Consider the following 16,354-nt stretch of genomic DNA (forward strand, 5'->3'; position numbering starts at 1 on the left):
TACACAAAATAACATCTTGCAATACTATCTCACAGAACTTCAGCTGGCGCCTCATCCCCAGGCACAACCCCAGGCCCTCCAGGCTCCTGTGGCCCCCGAGGCCCACCAGGCTCCACCAGCCCCCGAGGCCCCAGGACCAGCGGCCCCCGAGGCCCCAGCTCCAAAGGCCCCAGAGGCACCAGCTCCAGAGGCCCCCGAGGCCCAAGCACCACCAGAGGCCCCCGAGGCTGAAGAGGCCCCGCACACCCCCCCCCTTGATTCCTCCCCCAGTTTCCCCCCAGGCCCTTGAGTTCTCCCCCAGGCCCCGGACTCCCCCCAGGCCAAGCGCTGGGCGCCAGGTTCTCCTGCACACGAGGGACCATCAGTGCAGGAGGACCTGGCCAACATCAAGGCCGAGCTCGCCCAGCTCCGGGGGGAAATGGGTGAACTAAAGAGGGACATACGAGAACTCAAGGGCAGCAAGCCCTAAGTTTTAATTTCCCTATTTTTTTCCCCTTTAATTGTTAAATTTTTTATTTTTCTACTTTTGAACTGAGTAATGTGTCATTATTTTTCCTTCCTTGATATGGTATTCTATACTTTCATGTAGTTTCCCCTACACTCTTACATTTATCAGTAACACATCAATATGCTATATGGGTTAAATGTTTGCAAATATTCTGCCAACAATTTGGTCGTTAGCCCATTTTGCTGAATAGTAAAACTTGCGTTAATTAGTACGTAGCGTATTTTCTGGCGAGTGGGATAACTGCCAATCCAATGTTTTGTTGCCAGAATAATTGCAATATTATATTTGTCCCTGTTTAATAAAGTGCCCATAACATATTTGCCATTTATTCTGTGTCTAAAATCTCCCACTTAATTTAAGCCACTTTAGCAAACGGACCCCCCCCCATGTTATTATCTCTAGCACTTCTTTTTTTTCTTACTTATATTTTTATTGGTTTTTGGGGGTTTCTTTTGCAAATAAACATTTATACAGCACCTCTCTAGCACTCTGTGCTCTCCCAGGGCAAAATGTCGCCAGTTTTATGCTGCGATTGTCGCGTGCATAATGTCGCAACAATTGGCGCATGCGATAAATAGCGTGCATGCAAAAAATACTGCGCACATTATTTATCGCGACAAAAATACCGCGCGTAAAATAGCGCAAGTATGCTTGTAGTGAATCGCGATAAAAAATTTAACGCACGCTATAAATAGCGCACATTTTATCGCACTTTAGTGAATCGGCCCCATGATGTACTATGGAGATAAAAGTCTGCTCTTACCATCAGCTCTTCTCCAGTAGATACGGTACCCAGTGCTCCCAGGAACAGAGCTCCAATTGAGTCTAATGCGCTGCTGTGACACATCTGATACACGGAGGTCTCTTACTGGAGTTACTGAGGGAACATCCGCTGAGCAAGGATAAGGGAAGACAAAAACAAATTAGGGAATAACTCCTTGTATTTAAAAGCAAATCGAACAATGGGCCAGATTCAATTTATTGAGAAAAAGTTATCATGGACGAAAAAAAACTTTAACATAGACTTCAATAGCGTTTTCACATGAAAAACTTTAATTTCCATTTTTCTGAATTTCATCTCAATCCAAATCTCATCTGTGAGTTTTCACGTGATAAACCTTTTGCTCCCTAAATTGAATCTGGCCCAATGCATGATGGTTTAAAACTAATTCAGGTCACATCAAGAGTCATATCTTTAACACCAAAAAAAGAGGATTTGGGGTATAAAAATAAACATTTCAGATAAGGCAATGAAAGACCGAAGAAGGAATCAATCACAAATTGGAAAAAGGAAAGAAATGAGAGATTGGAAGAAGGTATTAATGAGAGATTGGAAGAAGGAATCAATGAAAGACTGGAAGAAGGTATCAATGAGAGATTGGAAGAAGGAATTAATGAGAGATTGGAAGAAGGAATCAATGAGAGACGGGAAGAAGGAATCAATGAGAGATTGGAAGAAGGAATCAATGATAGACTGGAAGAAGGTATCAATGAGAGATTGGAAGAAGGAATTAATGAGAGATTGGAAGAAGGAATCAATGAGAGACGGGAAGAAGGAATCAATGAGAGACTGGAAGAAGGAATCAATGAAAGATTGGAAGAAGGAATCATGAGAGACTGGAAGAAGGAATCAATGAGAGATTGGAAGAAGGAATCAATAAGAGATGGGAAGAAGGAATCATAAGAGACTGGAAGAAGGAATCAATGAGAGATGAGAAGAAGAAATCATGAGAAATTGGAAAAAGGAATCTATAAGAGATTGCTTGGAATCAATGAGAGATTGTAAAATGAATCAATGAGAGATTGGAAAAAGGAATCAATGAGAGATTGGAAAAGGAATCAATGAGAGATTGAAAAAGGAATCATGAGAGATTGGAAGAAGGTATCAATGAGAGATTGGAAGAAGGAATCAATGAGAGATTGGAAGAAGGAATTAATGAGAGATTGGAAGAAGGAATCAATGAGAGATGGGAAGAAGGAATCAATGAGAGATTGGAAGAAGGAATCAATGAGAGATGGGAAGAAGGAATCAATGAGAAATTGGAAAAAGGAATCTATAAGAGATTGATTGGAATCAATGAGAGATTGTAAAATGAATCAATGAGAGATTGTAAAAAGGAAAAGGAATCAATGAGAGATGGGAAGAAGGAATCAATGAGAGATGGGAAGAAGGAATCATGAGAGACTGGAAGAAGGAATCAATGAGAGATTGGAAGAAGGAATCAATAAGAGATGGGAAGAAGGAATCATGAGAAATTGGAAAAAGGAATCTATAAGAGATTGATTGGAATCAATGAGAGATTGTAAAATGAATCAATGAGAGATTGGAAAAAGGAATCAATGAGAGATTGGAAGAAGGAATCAATGAGAGATTTGAAGAAGGAATCAATGAGAGATTGGAAGAAGGAATCAATGAGAGATTGGAAGAAGGAATCAATGAGAGATTGGAAGAAGGAATCATGAGAGATTGGAAGAAGGAATCAATGAGAGATCGGAAGAAGGCATCAATGAGAGATTGGAAGAAGGCATCAATGAGAGATTGGAAGAAGGAATCAATGAGAGATGGGAAGAAGGCATCAATGAGAGATTGGAAGAAGGAATCAATGAGAGATTGGAAGAAGGAATCAATGAGAGATTGGAAGAAGGAATCATGAGAGATTGGAAGAAGGAATCAATGAGAGATCGGAAGAAGGCATCAATGAGAGATTGGAAGAAGGCATCAATGAGAGATTGGAAGAAGGAATCAATGAGAGATGGGAAGAAGGCATCAATGAGAGATTGGAAGAAGGAATCAATGAGAGATTGGAAGAAGGAATCAATGAGAGATTGGAAGAAGGAATCATGAGAGATTGGAAGAAGGAATCAATGAGAGATCGGAAGAAGGCATCAATGAGAGATTGGAAGAAGGCATCAATGAGAGATCGGAAGAAGGAATCAATGAGAGATTGGAAGAAGGAATCAATGAGAGATTGGAAGAAGGAATCAATGAGAGATTGGAAGAAGGAATCATGAGAGACTGGAAGAAGGAATCAATGAGAGATTGGAAGAAGGAATCAATAAGAGATGGGAAGAAGGAATCATAAGAGACTGGAAGAAGGAATCAATGAGAGATGAGAAGAAGAAATCATGAGAAATTGGAAAAAGGAATCTATAAGAGATTGCTTGGAATCAATGAGAGATTGTAAAATGAATCAATGAGAGATTGGAAAAAGGAATCAATGAGAGATTGGAAGAAGGAATCAATGAGAGATTTGAAGAAGGAATCAATGAGAGATTGGAAGAAGGAATCAATGAGAGATTGGAAGAAGGAATCAATGAGAGATTGGAAGAAGGAATTAATGAGAGATTGGAAGAAGGAATCAATGAGAGATCGGAAGAAGGCATCAATGAGAGATTGGAAGAAGGCATCAATGAGAGATTGGAAGAAGGAATCAATGAGAGATGGGAAGAAGGCATCAATGAGAGATCGGAAGAAGGAATCAATGAGAGATCGGAAGAAGGAATCAATGAGAGATCGGAAGAAGGCATCAATGAGAGATCGGAAGAAGGAATCAATGAGAGATCGGAAGAAGACATCAATGAGAGATCGGAAGAAGGAATCAATGAGAGATTGGAAGAAGGAATCAATGAGAGATTGGAAGAAGGAATCAATGAGAGATTGGAAGAAGGAATCAATGAGAGATTGGAAGAAGGAATCAATGAGAGATGGGAAGAAGGAATCATGAGAGACTGGAAGAAGGAATCAATGAGAGATTGGAAGAAGGAATTAATGAGAGATTGGAAACAGGAATCAATGGGATATTCAGGAAAGGATTTAACAAGAAATTCCATGAGAACTACAAACAAGGAATGGTGACTAAATGAATAGGAAATGAAGAAAAAAATAAACATCTCTGCACTTTTAGGTAGAGATAACAAAGACAGGTGGATTAATACAGTAGTATGGAGGACTTACGTGTTGTGACACTGGCAGTGACAGGTGATCCTTGCCGAGTGCCTATCAGTGCTGTAACTTTTACTGTGTATCTCACTCCTGGTCTCACATTTATCAGTTCAAACGAATTGATGTTTCCAAGCACCTCCCTGGATTGCTCTGGTCCACCTATAGAAAAGAAAAGATATACATAATAAGCAATAACAAACGCACAGATATGTCATAAATCTCTATTTAATGCATTCTTCTTTTGCTTGGTTGAAAGGGTCTCATAGTGAGGATCTTTCTTCTTCATTTTTGTTCAAATGGTGTCAAAATTTAATCTCAATATTGTATACAGTATGTACCATTGCCAGATTATATTACATACATGTGGCTCATCATAAACAACACATGTATGGGCTTATTTATCAATTTTCCTTTGCAGAATTACTTCTGTTTTGCTTTTAAATGATGAGAGGGTCCCCTAACTCTGACCCCCATATGTTATGAAAGGCATTAAGTTTGTCTAGTAGTAGTAACCCATAGCAACCATTAAGATATTTGCTTACAAAGGGGTGACCAGTATATTCTATCAGCTGATTGGTTGATATTGGTTACTGCTCCTGGGCAAACTTAGTGCCTTTTATTACATAACTCCCTAAATGTATTGTTCAATGGAAATTTTGGTTTGCAAATGTAGATCAGAAAAACCTGCACTATATTGACAAGTACCAATAAGGGCAAATCTGGTAACTTGTTAGTATCTGATCAGAATCCCTGATACTGTTTAAAAAAACCATTGGGTTTATAGGGATCACTTTATATGGATTTCTGGCTTGTGGTCAAGTTTGCCTATATAACTAGCCTGTATTATAACCTGACCCTGTTTTGTTTTGGTACCAAAAATGCAAAAAAAAAAAAATACTGCAAGGAGATGGTCGCCTCTTCTTTACTATGACTTCAATAACATTTCAGTATTTTCCAGTATTACCATTACTTTTATACTAATCTTAAAACTGATTATTCTTCCTTTGGATACCACCGTTTTCTGTATTAAATCTAACTACAGCGTTGGAGTTGTACCATCTACAGGGATCCAGGAAACCTTGTAGGATGTGGCTCCTTGTACTCCCACCCAGGTCACGCGCACAATGTTGTTCCTCTCAAGAACCTGCAGACTGGTTACACTTCCAACCTGCTCCAGCGCTGCAACAGAGAGATGACGGTAAAGGACATGTTAACATGGAGACATTTACATATGAATGATAGACTAATAAACAATAATTTGTATAGAATATAGAGGAGCAGTTCAGTGTAAAAATGAAACTGGGTAAAATAGACACACGGCGCAAAATAAAAAATGTTTTCAATATAATTAGACAAAAATGTAACATAATGTTTTACATAATAGCCAGAACACTAAGCTGTTAGCAGTCAGTAACCAATCAGTGACTTGAGGGGGGGGCATAACCAGTTTCCCCAGTTTCATTTTTACACTGAAATATCACTTTAAGGTGGCCATACTCTATAAGATCCCCTCGTTTGGTGAGATTGCCAAACTAGCGGATCTTTTCATTGATATGCCCACCTAAAGTGGACAATGACGAATTACAGTAGTGGGAATAGGACCCGTTGGAGTGTGGGCTGCATCAATTAGCCACGTGATCCCTAATCTGAGGGTTTCCCAGATAAGGGATCTTTGGGTGCCATACCTAAGGTCTGGTCAAAATGATTTAAACATTTCATGCATCCAATAGGATTGTTTTGCCACCATTATGGATTAATTATGTCTTAGTTGGGATCAAGTACAGGTACTGTTTTATTATTACAGAGAAAAGGGAATCATTTAACCATTAAATAAACCCAATAGGGCTGTTCTGCCCCCAATAAGGGGTAATTATATCTTAATTGGGATCAAGTACAGGTACTGTTTTATTATTACAGAGAAAAGGGAATCATTTAACCATTAAATAAACCCAATAGGGCTGTTCTGCCCCCAATAAGGGGTAATTATATCTTAGTTGGGATCAAGTACAGGTACTGTTTTATTATTACAGAGAAAAGGGAATCATTTAACCATTAAATAAACCCAATAGGGCTGTTCTGCCCCCAATAAGGGGTAATTATATCTTAATTGGGATCAAGTACAGGTACTGTTTTATTATTACAGAGAAAAGGGAATCATTTAACCATTAAATAAACCCAATAGGGCTGTTCTGCCCCCAATAAGGGGTAATTATATCTTAATTGGGATCAAGTACAGGTACTGTTTTATTATTACAGAGAAAAGGGAATCATTTAACCATTAAATAAACCCAATAGGGCTGTTCTGCCCCCAATAAGGGGTAATTATATCTTAGTTGGGATCAAGTACAGGTACTGTTTTATTATTACAGAGAAAAGGGAATAATTTAACCATGAAATAAACCCAATAGGGCTGTTCTGCCCCCAATAAGGGGTAATTATATCTTAGTTGGGATCAAGTACAGGTACTGTTTTATTATTACAGAGAATAGGGAATCATTTAACCATGAAATAAACCCAATAGGGCTGTTCTGCCCCCAATAAGGGGTAATTATATCTTAGTTGGATCAAGTACAAGGTACTGGTTATTAATACTGAGAAAAAGGAACTACTTTTAAAAATATAACATGATTTGTTTGTTTCCTGATAACAGATCCCATACCTGTACAGTTTTCAGCCAAACCTTTTATGAAGGATTTGGCTGAATGCAAAAAAATATCGACTTAGTGCATGAAGTTGTTGCTTTGTAATAGAGGTGATGTCAAGGCAGTGCAGAGGCCATAGAAATAAAAAACAACCCTGTAACCGCTCACACCTACAGTTTTCATGACAAGGTTTGCACATTACCTGTTTGGGCAGTGATGGCAACTGGGTTACTCTCCCTGCTACCAATCATCGCAGACACAAATATAGTATAGGGAGTGCCAGGAACTAAGTCGGGGATATCCACCGAAGTGATGTCTCTAGTTACTATCTGCGAAACTTCAACACCTGCCAAAATACATTACAACATATATACAGTATATTGGTATAACTATATATAACAAATAATCAGTCAGAAGTTTGCTTTGTATTTGTGTGACTTGTGTCTTTTTACATCCACGTGTGCCCATGAACGGAGGAATTGTTGCTAATGTTAACTGTAATATCTTTACATTTAAAGCATCTCTTATTGGGATTTTCGCAGTTAATGAGTTAATTAATTAATTTACTGCAGTGCACATAGCACCATTAATTATTCTAGGGCAGGGAGTTAAATCTTTTCTGGCATGCTAAAAGTTTTACTCAGCATTGCTAACAAATGCAGAGGGTGGAATACCAGCATCTCTGGCATTAACTCAAAATTCCATGGAAAAGTCTTTAAATGTTTTTGATATCAATGTTCCTTTAGCAAAAGTTTAAGAATGGACTTTAGCAAAATCTCCTACAAAAATCTTTTGGGAAACATGGGAATAAAGTTCCTATTAAAAGCAGCTTTTGTGGGTCTGCCCTTTGTGTGAATATACACTATTCCAGAGATTTTGCTGGTCAGATGTGCCCTCCAAAGGATTTTTATGGCCCTTAGTCTGCTCAAAGGCTACATAAACTTCAATGTATGGTATATGAGCAATAATTACATGTAATAAGTTGGGCATAACTGCTGCGGATTATGTCAGTGTCCAACATCAGCGGCACAGACACGTAGATACATAAGATATTAATCTAAGTACATATTGTGCACAGATACAAATATGAGTATGTAGGAAAGGCAAGGATTCACTAACCATCACTACGTCTCCAAGTGATCCTGTAACTTGTGGCCCTTGGAACCGGACTCCACGCGATTCTGATTGTGGTTTCTCCAGTGCTCACAGTTCTCAGATTGGTAACTTCACCCACAGAGTCATCTTCTGTTTGGAAGAATAGCATTGAGCCAGAATTAGTAGGGCAAGCAGTATGCAGCTTTAGGCATGATATTAGAGCAACCAAAGTAAAATATACACTATAACTATTTGAACAACTTAAGTACTGAAGACTAGTGATTAGTGATGTAGCGAACATCGCCGAAAATGTTTGCGAACCCGTTCGCGGACTTTCGCCAAAACTCGCAAATATTCGCGAACTTTGCGAACCCCATAGACTTCAATGGGAAGGCGAACTTTAAAACCTAGAAAAGCCATTTCTGGCCAGAAAACTGATTTTAAAGTTGTTTAAAGGGTGCCACGACCTGGACAGTGGCATGCAGGAGGGGGATCAAGGGCAAAAACTTCTCTGAAAAATACTTTGTAAAAAAAACGCCAAAAAAAAAACGCCAAAAAATAACGCCAAAAAAAAAACACAAGCTATTCCTATGTATATGCATAGGCGATAAAACAAAGCGAAAAAACGCGGCGGAAAAACCAAGGCGAAAAAACGCGGCGCCAAAAAAAAACACGGCAAACCCAAAGTGGCGAACAGTTCGCTACATCTCTACTAGTGATGAGTGAATCTGTCCATTTTTGCTTCGCCGAAAAATTTGCAAACCTTTCAAAAGATTTACGAAACGGCGAAAATGTTGCCCATCAAAAAAAATTGTCCTGCGCGACAATTCTTTTGATGAGTGACAATTCTTTTTGACACGAGAGACAATTCTTTTAACGCTGGCATCAAATTTTGTCCACACAGCAAATTTTTTCACCAAATACATGCCTGCCGAATTTTTTTGCCCATCACTACTGAAGACTTTTTATTATATAATCCTTTTCTCCATCTCCTATGCTAGTTCTTATGTCATTCCTTTTAACCATTTACAATAGGCCTCATCCATTTTAGGTTGTGTGCTTCTGTCTTTAACAACCATTTTGTTAGGTGTGTTCTGCTTTCATTGATTCACACATCCAAGCAGAATAATGGGTTCACAAGTAGTTTTACAATTTACAAGATGCCCCTTACATGTAGGTTTGTCTTTCATGGTTCAGATATAGAATGAGGCACAATTACATAATGATTGGGATGTGGACCAAAGTTGTTTTTAAGAGCATACAGACAAGCGTTTAGAGGGGGAGCAAGAGTATAGTTAGGTTCTGACACCATCCATTTACATTTAAGTTGCCTGCTCAGTAGAAGACAATGTAGAAAAGGTTAATGATACGCCAGGTTCTAAACGAGTACAATGCAAAGTAAAGTGAAAAATCCAAAATGACTATGTAAAGTTGTTCTTTAGTTGTTTGGCCATACGAAAGTAAAGAAAACATACAATCCTATTCATGTTGGATTTTGAATTACAATGTTGTTCTTAAGCTCATCTTCCAAAACCATGTCCCATGAAATATTTAGCAACTTACCTGTCTGTGCTGTTATAGTCACAGGGCTGCCCTCCGAGGTACCAACCAGAGCTGATACGCCTATAGCGTAGATAGAGTTGGCCTGCAAACCTTCAATGTCAAAGGATGTCACATCGGCGGCCAGGGTTCTGCTCAGCTGGCGACCTTCAGAGAACATAAGTCACAAACATAGAATATTAAGGACATTGGTACATAACAAATGTACAAAGAGAGAACGCTTATTCACCATAAAAGTGTCCCAGAGTAGATATCTAATGCCCTTCTCTAGCCAACTTTAACAGGCCCATAACTAAAAAGAAAACATCAGCATACCTAAATATTTATTGCACACTTGGTAACTTATATACTGACATCCCATTTCTTTCCTGTAATTGATACTGACTTATTTTGTCCTGTTTCTCCAAATAGCTTTCAAGCAAAAGTCAAACGAATTAAAAATAAATAAATATTGTGAAAAAGGCCAGGTTTATATGGACTTAATTGAATAAATCAAATAATAATTATGAATGAAAAAAAGCTAAAGGTCTTAAAATAAATATAAACATGTTGAAATAAACAAACATGGTTCCTTCCTTGGTGGCCATTTCAGATGGGGGGAGAATTAGGCTGCTGTTGGCTTATATCCGATATCCTAGTTTAGCCATGATTAGTGATGAGCGAATCTGTTCCATTTCGCTTCGCCGAAAAATTCGCGAATCTTTGAAAAGATCCGCGAAACGGCGAAAAATTCGCGAAACGGCGAAAATGTCGTGCGACAAAAAAAATTGTCGCCCGCGGCTATTATTTTGTCGTGCGGCTATTGTTTCGTCTCCCGCGGCTATTGTTTTGTCGCGCGCGGCTCTTGTTTCGTCGCCCGCGGCTCTTGTTTTGTCGCGCGGCTCTTGTTTTGTCGCCCGCGGCTATTGTTTTGTCGCGCGGCTCTTGTTTCGTCGCCCGCGGCTATTGTTTTGTCACGCGGCTATTATTTCGTCGCCCGCAGCTATTATTTTGTCGCACGGCTATTGTTTCGTCGCGCGCGGCTCTTGTTTCGACGCGCGGCTCTTGTTTCGTCGCCCGCGGCTATTATTTTGTCGCGCGCTATTGTTTCGTCGCCCGCGGCTATTATTTTGTCGCCCGCGACTATTCTTTTTTGACGCCGGCGACAATTTTTGGACGTGCGGCGAATTTTTTCGCGGTGAAATTTTTCATCCGTTTTGCGAAACAATCCGCCAATGGCGAAACGCGGAAATTCGCCGCGAATCCATGCCTGGCGAAACTTTTCGCCCATCACTAGCCATGATTAGTGATGAGCGAATTTTTTTCATCATGAATGGATTTGCAGTGAATTTCCACATTTCGCCATTGGCAAATAGTTTTGCAAAAATTTGCCACAAAAAATTCGGTGCACGTTATAAAAAGTTGCGGACGCTTCAGATTGGGTGTGGTTGCGTCAAAATGGGCGTGGTCGCTTCAAAATAGGTGCTAACATGTCAAAAAAAAGTTGTGTGCGACTAAATGGGGATGTGACACCCACATTTTGCGCATTTTTTGGTAGTTTTGCGAATTTTTGGGAGAAGCAAATGGGAAAGATTCACTTATCGCTAGCCATGATCTAGTCTTGCACTTAAAAGTAGCCTTTTTTTTTGCAAAACAACAGCCAAAGCACTAATATTGCAAATTAGAAACTAATCTCTAAATGACTAAATGACTAGACGTTTGTGGCTTTAGTGGAAATGAGTTAAGTGATGGTTTCAAAAACCTTTAAAACCAAAAAAAATGAGAATGTTAATAAATCTGCCCCTAAGGGATTCTAAGGGGCTGATTTACTAAGACACGAATTCCGACCGAATTGGAAAAATTCTGATTGGAAAACGAACATTTTGCGACTTTTTCGTATTTGTTGCGATTTTTTCGGCGCCTTTACGACTTTTCGGAAAATAATCGCGACTTTTTCGTTACCAATACGATTTGCGCGAAAAAACTGAAGTTTTTCGTAGCCATTCCGAAAGTTGCGATTTTTTCGTAGCGTTAAAACTTGCGCGAAAAGTTGCGCTTTTTTCGTAGCGTTAAAACTTAAAAGGCGCAACGTTTCGCGCAAGTTTTAACACTACGAAAAAATCGCAACTTTTTGCGCAAGTTTTAACTCTACGAAAATATCACAACTTTTGGAATGGCTACGAAAAACTTGCGTTTTTTCACAAAAATCGTATTGGTAACGAAAAAGTCGCGATAATTTTCCGAAAAAATCGCAAAATACCGATCATTACGAATAAAACGCAATCGGACGCATTCGGCCCGTTCGTGGGTTAGTAAATGTGCCCCTTAGAGTTTTCCCCCTTTTTTATCCATACTGTCACAGACATAGAAAAGCCTTGTAATGAATAAACACATTTATCAATGAGGATACAGGTATCAATTCATTAGAATCATTCCAGGCAGGAACAAGATATATCTGATCCATTGTTTAACTGTTTCAGCTCTCCCCAACTACCCAAGAAAATTAGTTCAGGAAAACATCAGTTTTGGGGAAAAAAGCTGACCAACTATTTAGAATTTTACTAAATAGTGATAATGTAAAAATTCTATTGATATTAATGGGATAACATCAGATCAGAGCAAGTGAAAAATGTAAGCTGCTCAAAAATTAATTTTTAAACTTTTATGTCCAATATTAAACTGAATACAATATTATCAAATATAATTAAGCTTTGAAAAAAAACATTTGGATTAACAAGATAAATAAATACATTGAATGGAAAATTAAGTTTATACAATGGCAGTCTCTTTTAACCAACAATGTTAAACTATACTTAATGAACCCCTTAATCTGCATTTCTGAAAATACTGGACCTCCTGATAATAATTTGTAATAGATTTTATATTGAGGAATACTGTTACTGAGCCCAAATCATTTAAATATAATTCAGAATCATACAATGGCTCTGAGAATGGTTGTCATGATTGTTTGCCAGCAAATCCAAAAATAAATTAGAAACAAAATGCAACTGGGGGAACTTAACCTCTCATTTGTTCTCTTTGAGGACAACTGGAATAGCCTCAAGTATGGAAACTTGATGGGTGTGGCAATAGCCTATTGTGTCATGACCCTATTGGCCATACAAGAGTGTTCCACTATTTGCTACAGGGGAGGGGGTCACTGTAGAATAACAAGGGACTTCATGGTTGAGCGAGTAGAATATTTCAGTTTATGATTCCTAGTCAAGTCTTTACAAAAAATATATATTATATATATTATAGGACAGACTACTGAGTGCTTTTATGTAAATTATTTTTAAAGAATTTTAATTCTTAAGAATTTTAAAAATTTGGCTAGACTAGGGAAGTAGGGGAGTGATGAAATAGTTAAACAATGGATATATTTTGTTCCTGCCTGGAATGATTCTAATGAATTGATACCTGTATCCTCATTGATAAATGTGTTTATTCATTACAAGGCTTTTCTATGCCTGTGACAGTATGGATAAAAACGGGGGAAAACTATAGGAATCCCTTAGGGGCAGATTTATTCACATTATCATTTTTGTGACTAAACTCATTTCCACTAAAGCCACAAACGTCTAGTCATTTATTAAAAGATCTGAATTGAAAAAGCACAAATGAATTCAAACACAGATCGAAGCCAAAAGGAACACAAAAATCACAAATTTTTCATGGTTTTTACATTTTTTTCACAAATCTTCATGGACTTTCATATAAAAAAAAAAAACCCCAAAATCTCTAAAAGCATGCATTAAATAAAAATTGTTACAACTTGCCCAGGACAACTCCCATTGACTTCTACATGATTTTGATGGAAAAGTTTTGTATTAGTGGTTTCTGTGGCTTTTATGCTTAATAAAGTATGACAACTGTGTTTTTTATTCACGAAAAATTTGAAAATACAAATTGGGAACAAATTAAATAAAATACAAACGTTGTATATCTGCCCCTAAGGATTCCCCAGTTCAATAAATTTGCCCCAGTCTATCTTGTTATCGCAATCCATTGTTCATGAACAGTAACTGATCCGACACCCATACACAAAATCTGCCCTGTTTTCCCTTGAATAGCATTGCATTTTGGCTTAACAAGAAGTGGGCGGGGTGGTAAGCAGATCCTAATTAAAAAAGGTGTGGTTTACTTGGACTAGGAGGTGCCAAAATATGCCAAGAACTTTTCAGCAGAAATGCTGGCAAGTATGAATAACCTGGGGGATCTGAGCATAGTTTGGGTGGCATCATTTCTTTTCAGGATTTTGGCAGGTACACATGTCTTGTTAATTTTAAAGCTATACACTGCCAACTACAAAATGCCCATCCTCTTAATACAACACCCCCATGGCACATGAGTGGCAGCAAAGCTTCTTACCATCGCTATGTCTCCAGGTGACCCGGTATCCAGTTGCCCGGGCAATCCCAGTCCATGCAATGCGCAGGCGGTTGCCACCTCTCTCCAACACTCGAAGGTTTGTAACTCCTCCCACTGCCGACTCTAAACACAGATGAGTGTTTAAAAAGCATGTTGCTGTGGGTTATCACTTCCTTTTGGTAGACATGACTGAATCTGCTGCTCATAGGATCAGGAGGATTTGTAGGGCTATAATCAGGGGGGCAATTTGCATTGATCCTCATCCTCATTTTGTTGAAAATGATCAGAATTATATTTTTGAAATTATATTTTTTGCAAACTATAACGGGTAGGTTAATAAAATCATTTTATTTCTATTAATGGGCAGGATTCAGTTCAAGATGATTAAGGTTTACGATGTGAAAACTAATGGGGGATTGAATTTGAGATGCAAATCAATAAAGAAAAACGTATCTCACTTTGAAAAGTCTATGGGAAAAAAAACTGGAACTAAATTTGGAGAAAAGATTTTTCTCCTTGAACTGAATCTCGTCCATGAATTTTCATGTGATAAACCACAAAATAACTTGTAGGGTTATGTAGGGTTAGTGAGTAAATCTGTTTTTTGGGACCCAGTAATAGCTGGGTCATCTGTGGGTAGCCACTGTGCCATCTTGAAGAATGACTTGTAGGGAATTGTTAGAAAAACATTTTGTTTTGAGTAATTGTTGACTCTAGTTCTAGATCACCCACCTGTCCTGACGTTGATTGTCACTGGATTTCCTTCTCTCGTTCCCACAACTGCAGTTACACGCACAACATACGTGATGCCCTCTTGTACATCCTTCAGCTCGTACACAGTTTCATCCCCTGAGATAACTTGAGTCTCCTCAGAACCATCTGCTCAAGATACATAAATAAAAAACCTCAGTGATCTATGATGAGCAGTGGACAAATATTCACCTTGTACACAAACTTCAAGTCTTTCCCACAAACCTCCACATCTTTCCCATTAAGTTGTATGAGCTTGATAGATATTAGTTGATTGATTGACATACTATGGTCAGTGGATCCAAAACAGTTGTGTTGGTAATCATTTAGGTAAAACCCCATTTTTACCAAAAAGATTGCCTGAAACCATGGGAAAAATTGTGTTTTTGGCTAATAAAAAGATAGGATTATGAGAAGTTAGTAAGCAGCTCAAGGCTTCAATGAGGAGCATAGTGAGGGGTAGTTCCCTTAGGTGTCAATGCTGCCATTACATGGTCCCAAGCGGTTAGGCTCAGGACTAGATAGATTCCTGGAGTAATTCACCTCTGTGGACTTCTCCTAGTGTTGGAGAATTGTCCTTGTAGCAACAGCTACAAGGAATATTTTTAGATTATTATATGTGTAAAGACCTGCAAGAACTTGCTGTTTTTTCTGCATTATCAACTGAGCACACACCTCCAAAAGAGATTCGCAAAGGAGATTGTATGAAATTGTTAAATAATTTGTTCCTTGTTTTTAAGAATCTCTGGCACCCAAAGTATTGAGAGAGGGAATGCTGTGTGCAAGCGTTGGTGTGGTAACCCTTTCTCAATTATAAGCAGGGGCTCCCCTGAGGGTAAAGACACTAATGCAATACATGCCTACTGGGAGCCCCACCCATACACTTGTTACACCTATAACATTGCTTATTGAAACTGCCAGACACACTGACCCTCTGAGTTCCTGATAAGTATCCGATATTCAGTGGCTCCTGGGACTCCAGTCCAAGAAAGACGAATACGCCCCCTTCTTATGTCCAGCACACGCAGATTGGTTACAGAGCCGACAACAGAGGATTCTGCAAATGGATTCAAGCAAATACAGTATCTCTGGGGCCACACAGTAAAGTGATATGCATACAATACATGGCATAGTTACATAATATAATTGACAGACACATCATCAGGTGTCGGCCCTGCTTATATAGTAACAATTATTACGTATTATTAGGGCCCCTGTGATTCCTGATGGTGGCCCTGGCCCCCAGTATGAATTGTATGGGGCAAGGACATATGATAACAACGAGGTGTGATTCATTAATGTTCTGCCACAATCATATTGTAGTTCAATGGGTCCATTGTTCAGCACCAGGACCCAAGTATTTGAATTCCCAATGGCAGGGGGGTTTTGCATCCCCTGAATTTGTCCTTTATAGCACTCTACCTACATCAATACAACTGTGCAACTGCAGTTTTGTACCTCAACTTCAACAAAGGGGAATAACCATTGCTATTGAATAGAAGTGCA

General features: G+C 38.7%; 1 protein-coding gene across 4 annotated transcripts in view; it reads right to left on the reverse strand.

The window, feature by feature from the left end:
- The window catches only part of col7a1 (collagen type VII alpha 1 chain), a 136,309-nt gene that overhangs the window by 83,974 nt on the left and 35,981 nt on the right, over positions 1–16,354 (reverse strand). For all 4 annotated transcript variants that reach the window (XM_012961680.2, XM_012961681.2, XM_012961679.2 and 1 more), the window contains exons 17-25: positions 15,780–15,905; positions 14,831–14,977; positions 14,099–14,221; positions 9,752–9,895; positions 8,213–8,338; positions 7,296–7,439; positions 5,508–5,630; positions 4,464–4,610; positions 1,272–1,400 (exon numbers count right to left, since the gene is read on the reverse strand). In XM_012961680.2, coding sequence (XP_012817134.2) covers positions 1,272–1,400; positions 4,464–4,610; positions 5,508–5,630; positions 7,296–7,439; positions 8,213–8,338; positions 9,752–9,895; positions 14,099–14,221; positions 14,831–14,977; positions 15,780–15,905 — 1,209 coding nt within the window. The remainder of the gene's footprint in view (positions 1–1,271; positions 1,401–4,463; positions 4,611–5,507; positions 5,631–7,295; positions 7,440–8,212; positions 8,339–9,751; positions 9,896–14,098; positions 14,222–14,830; positions 14,978–15,779; positions 15,906–16,354) is intronic.

Source organism: Xenopus tropicalis, chromosome 4, assembly GCF_000004195.4.
Source record: "Xenopus tropicalis strain Nigerian chromosome 4, UCB_Xtro_10.0, whole genome shotgun sequence".
NCBI classification, from domain to species: domain Eukaryota; kingdom Metazoa; phylum Chordata; class Amphibia; order Anura; family Pipidae; genus Xenopus; species Xenopus tropicalis.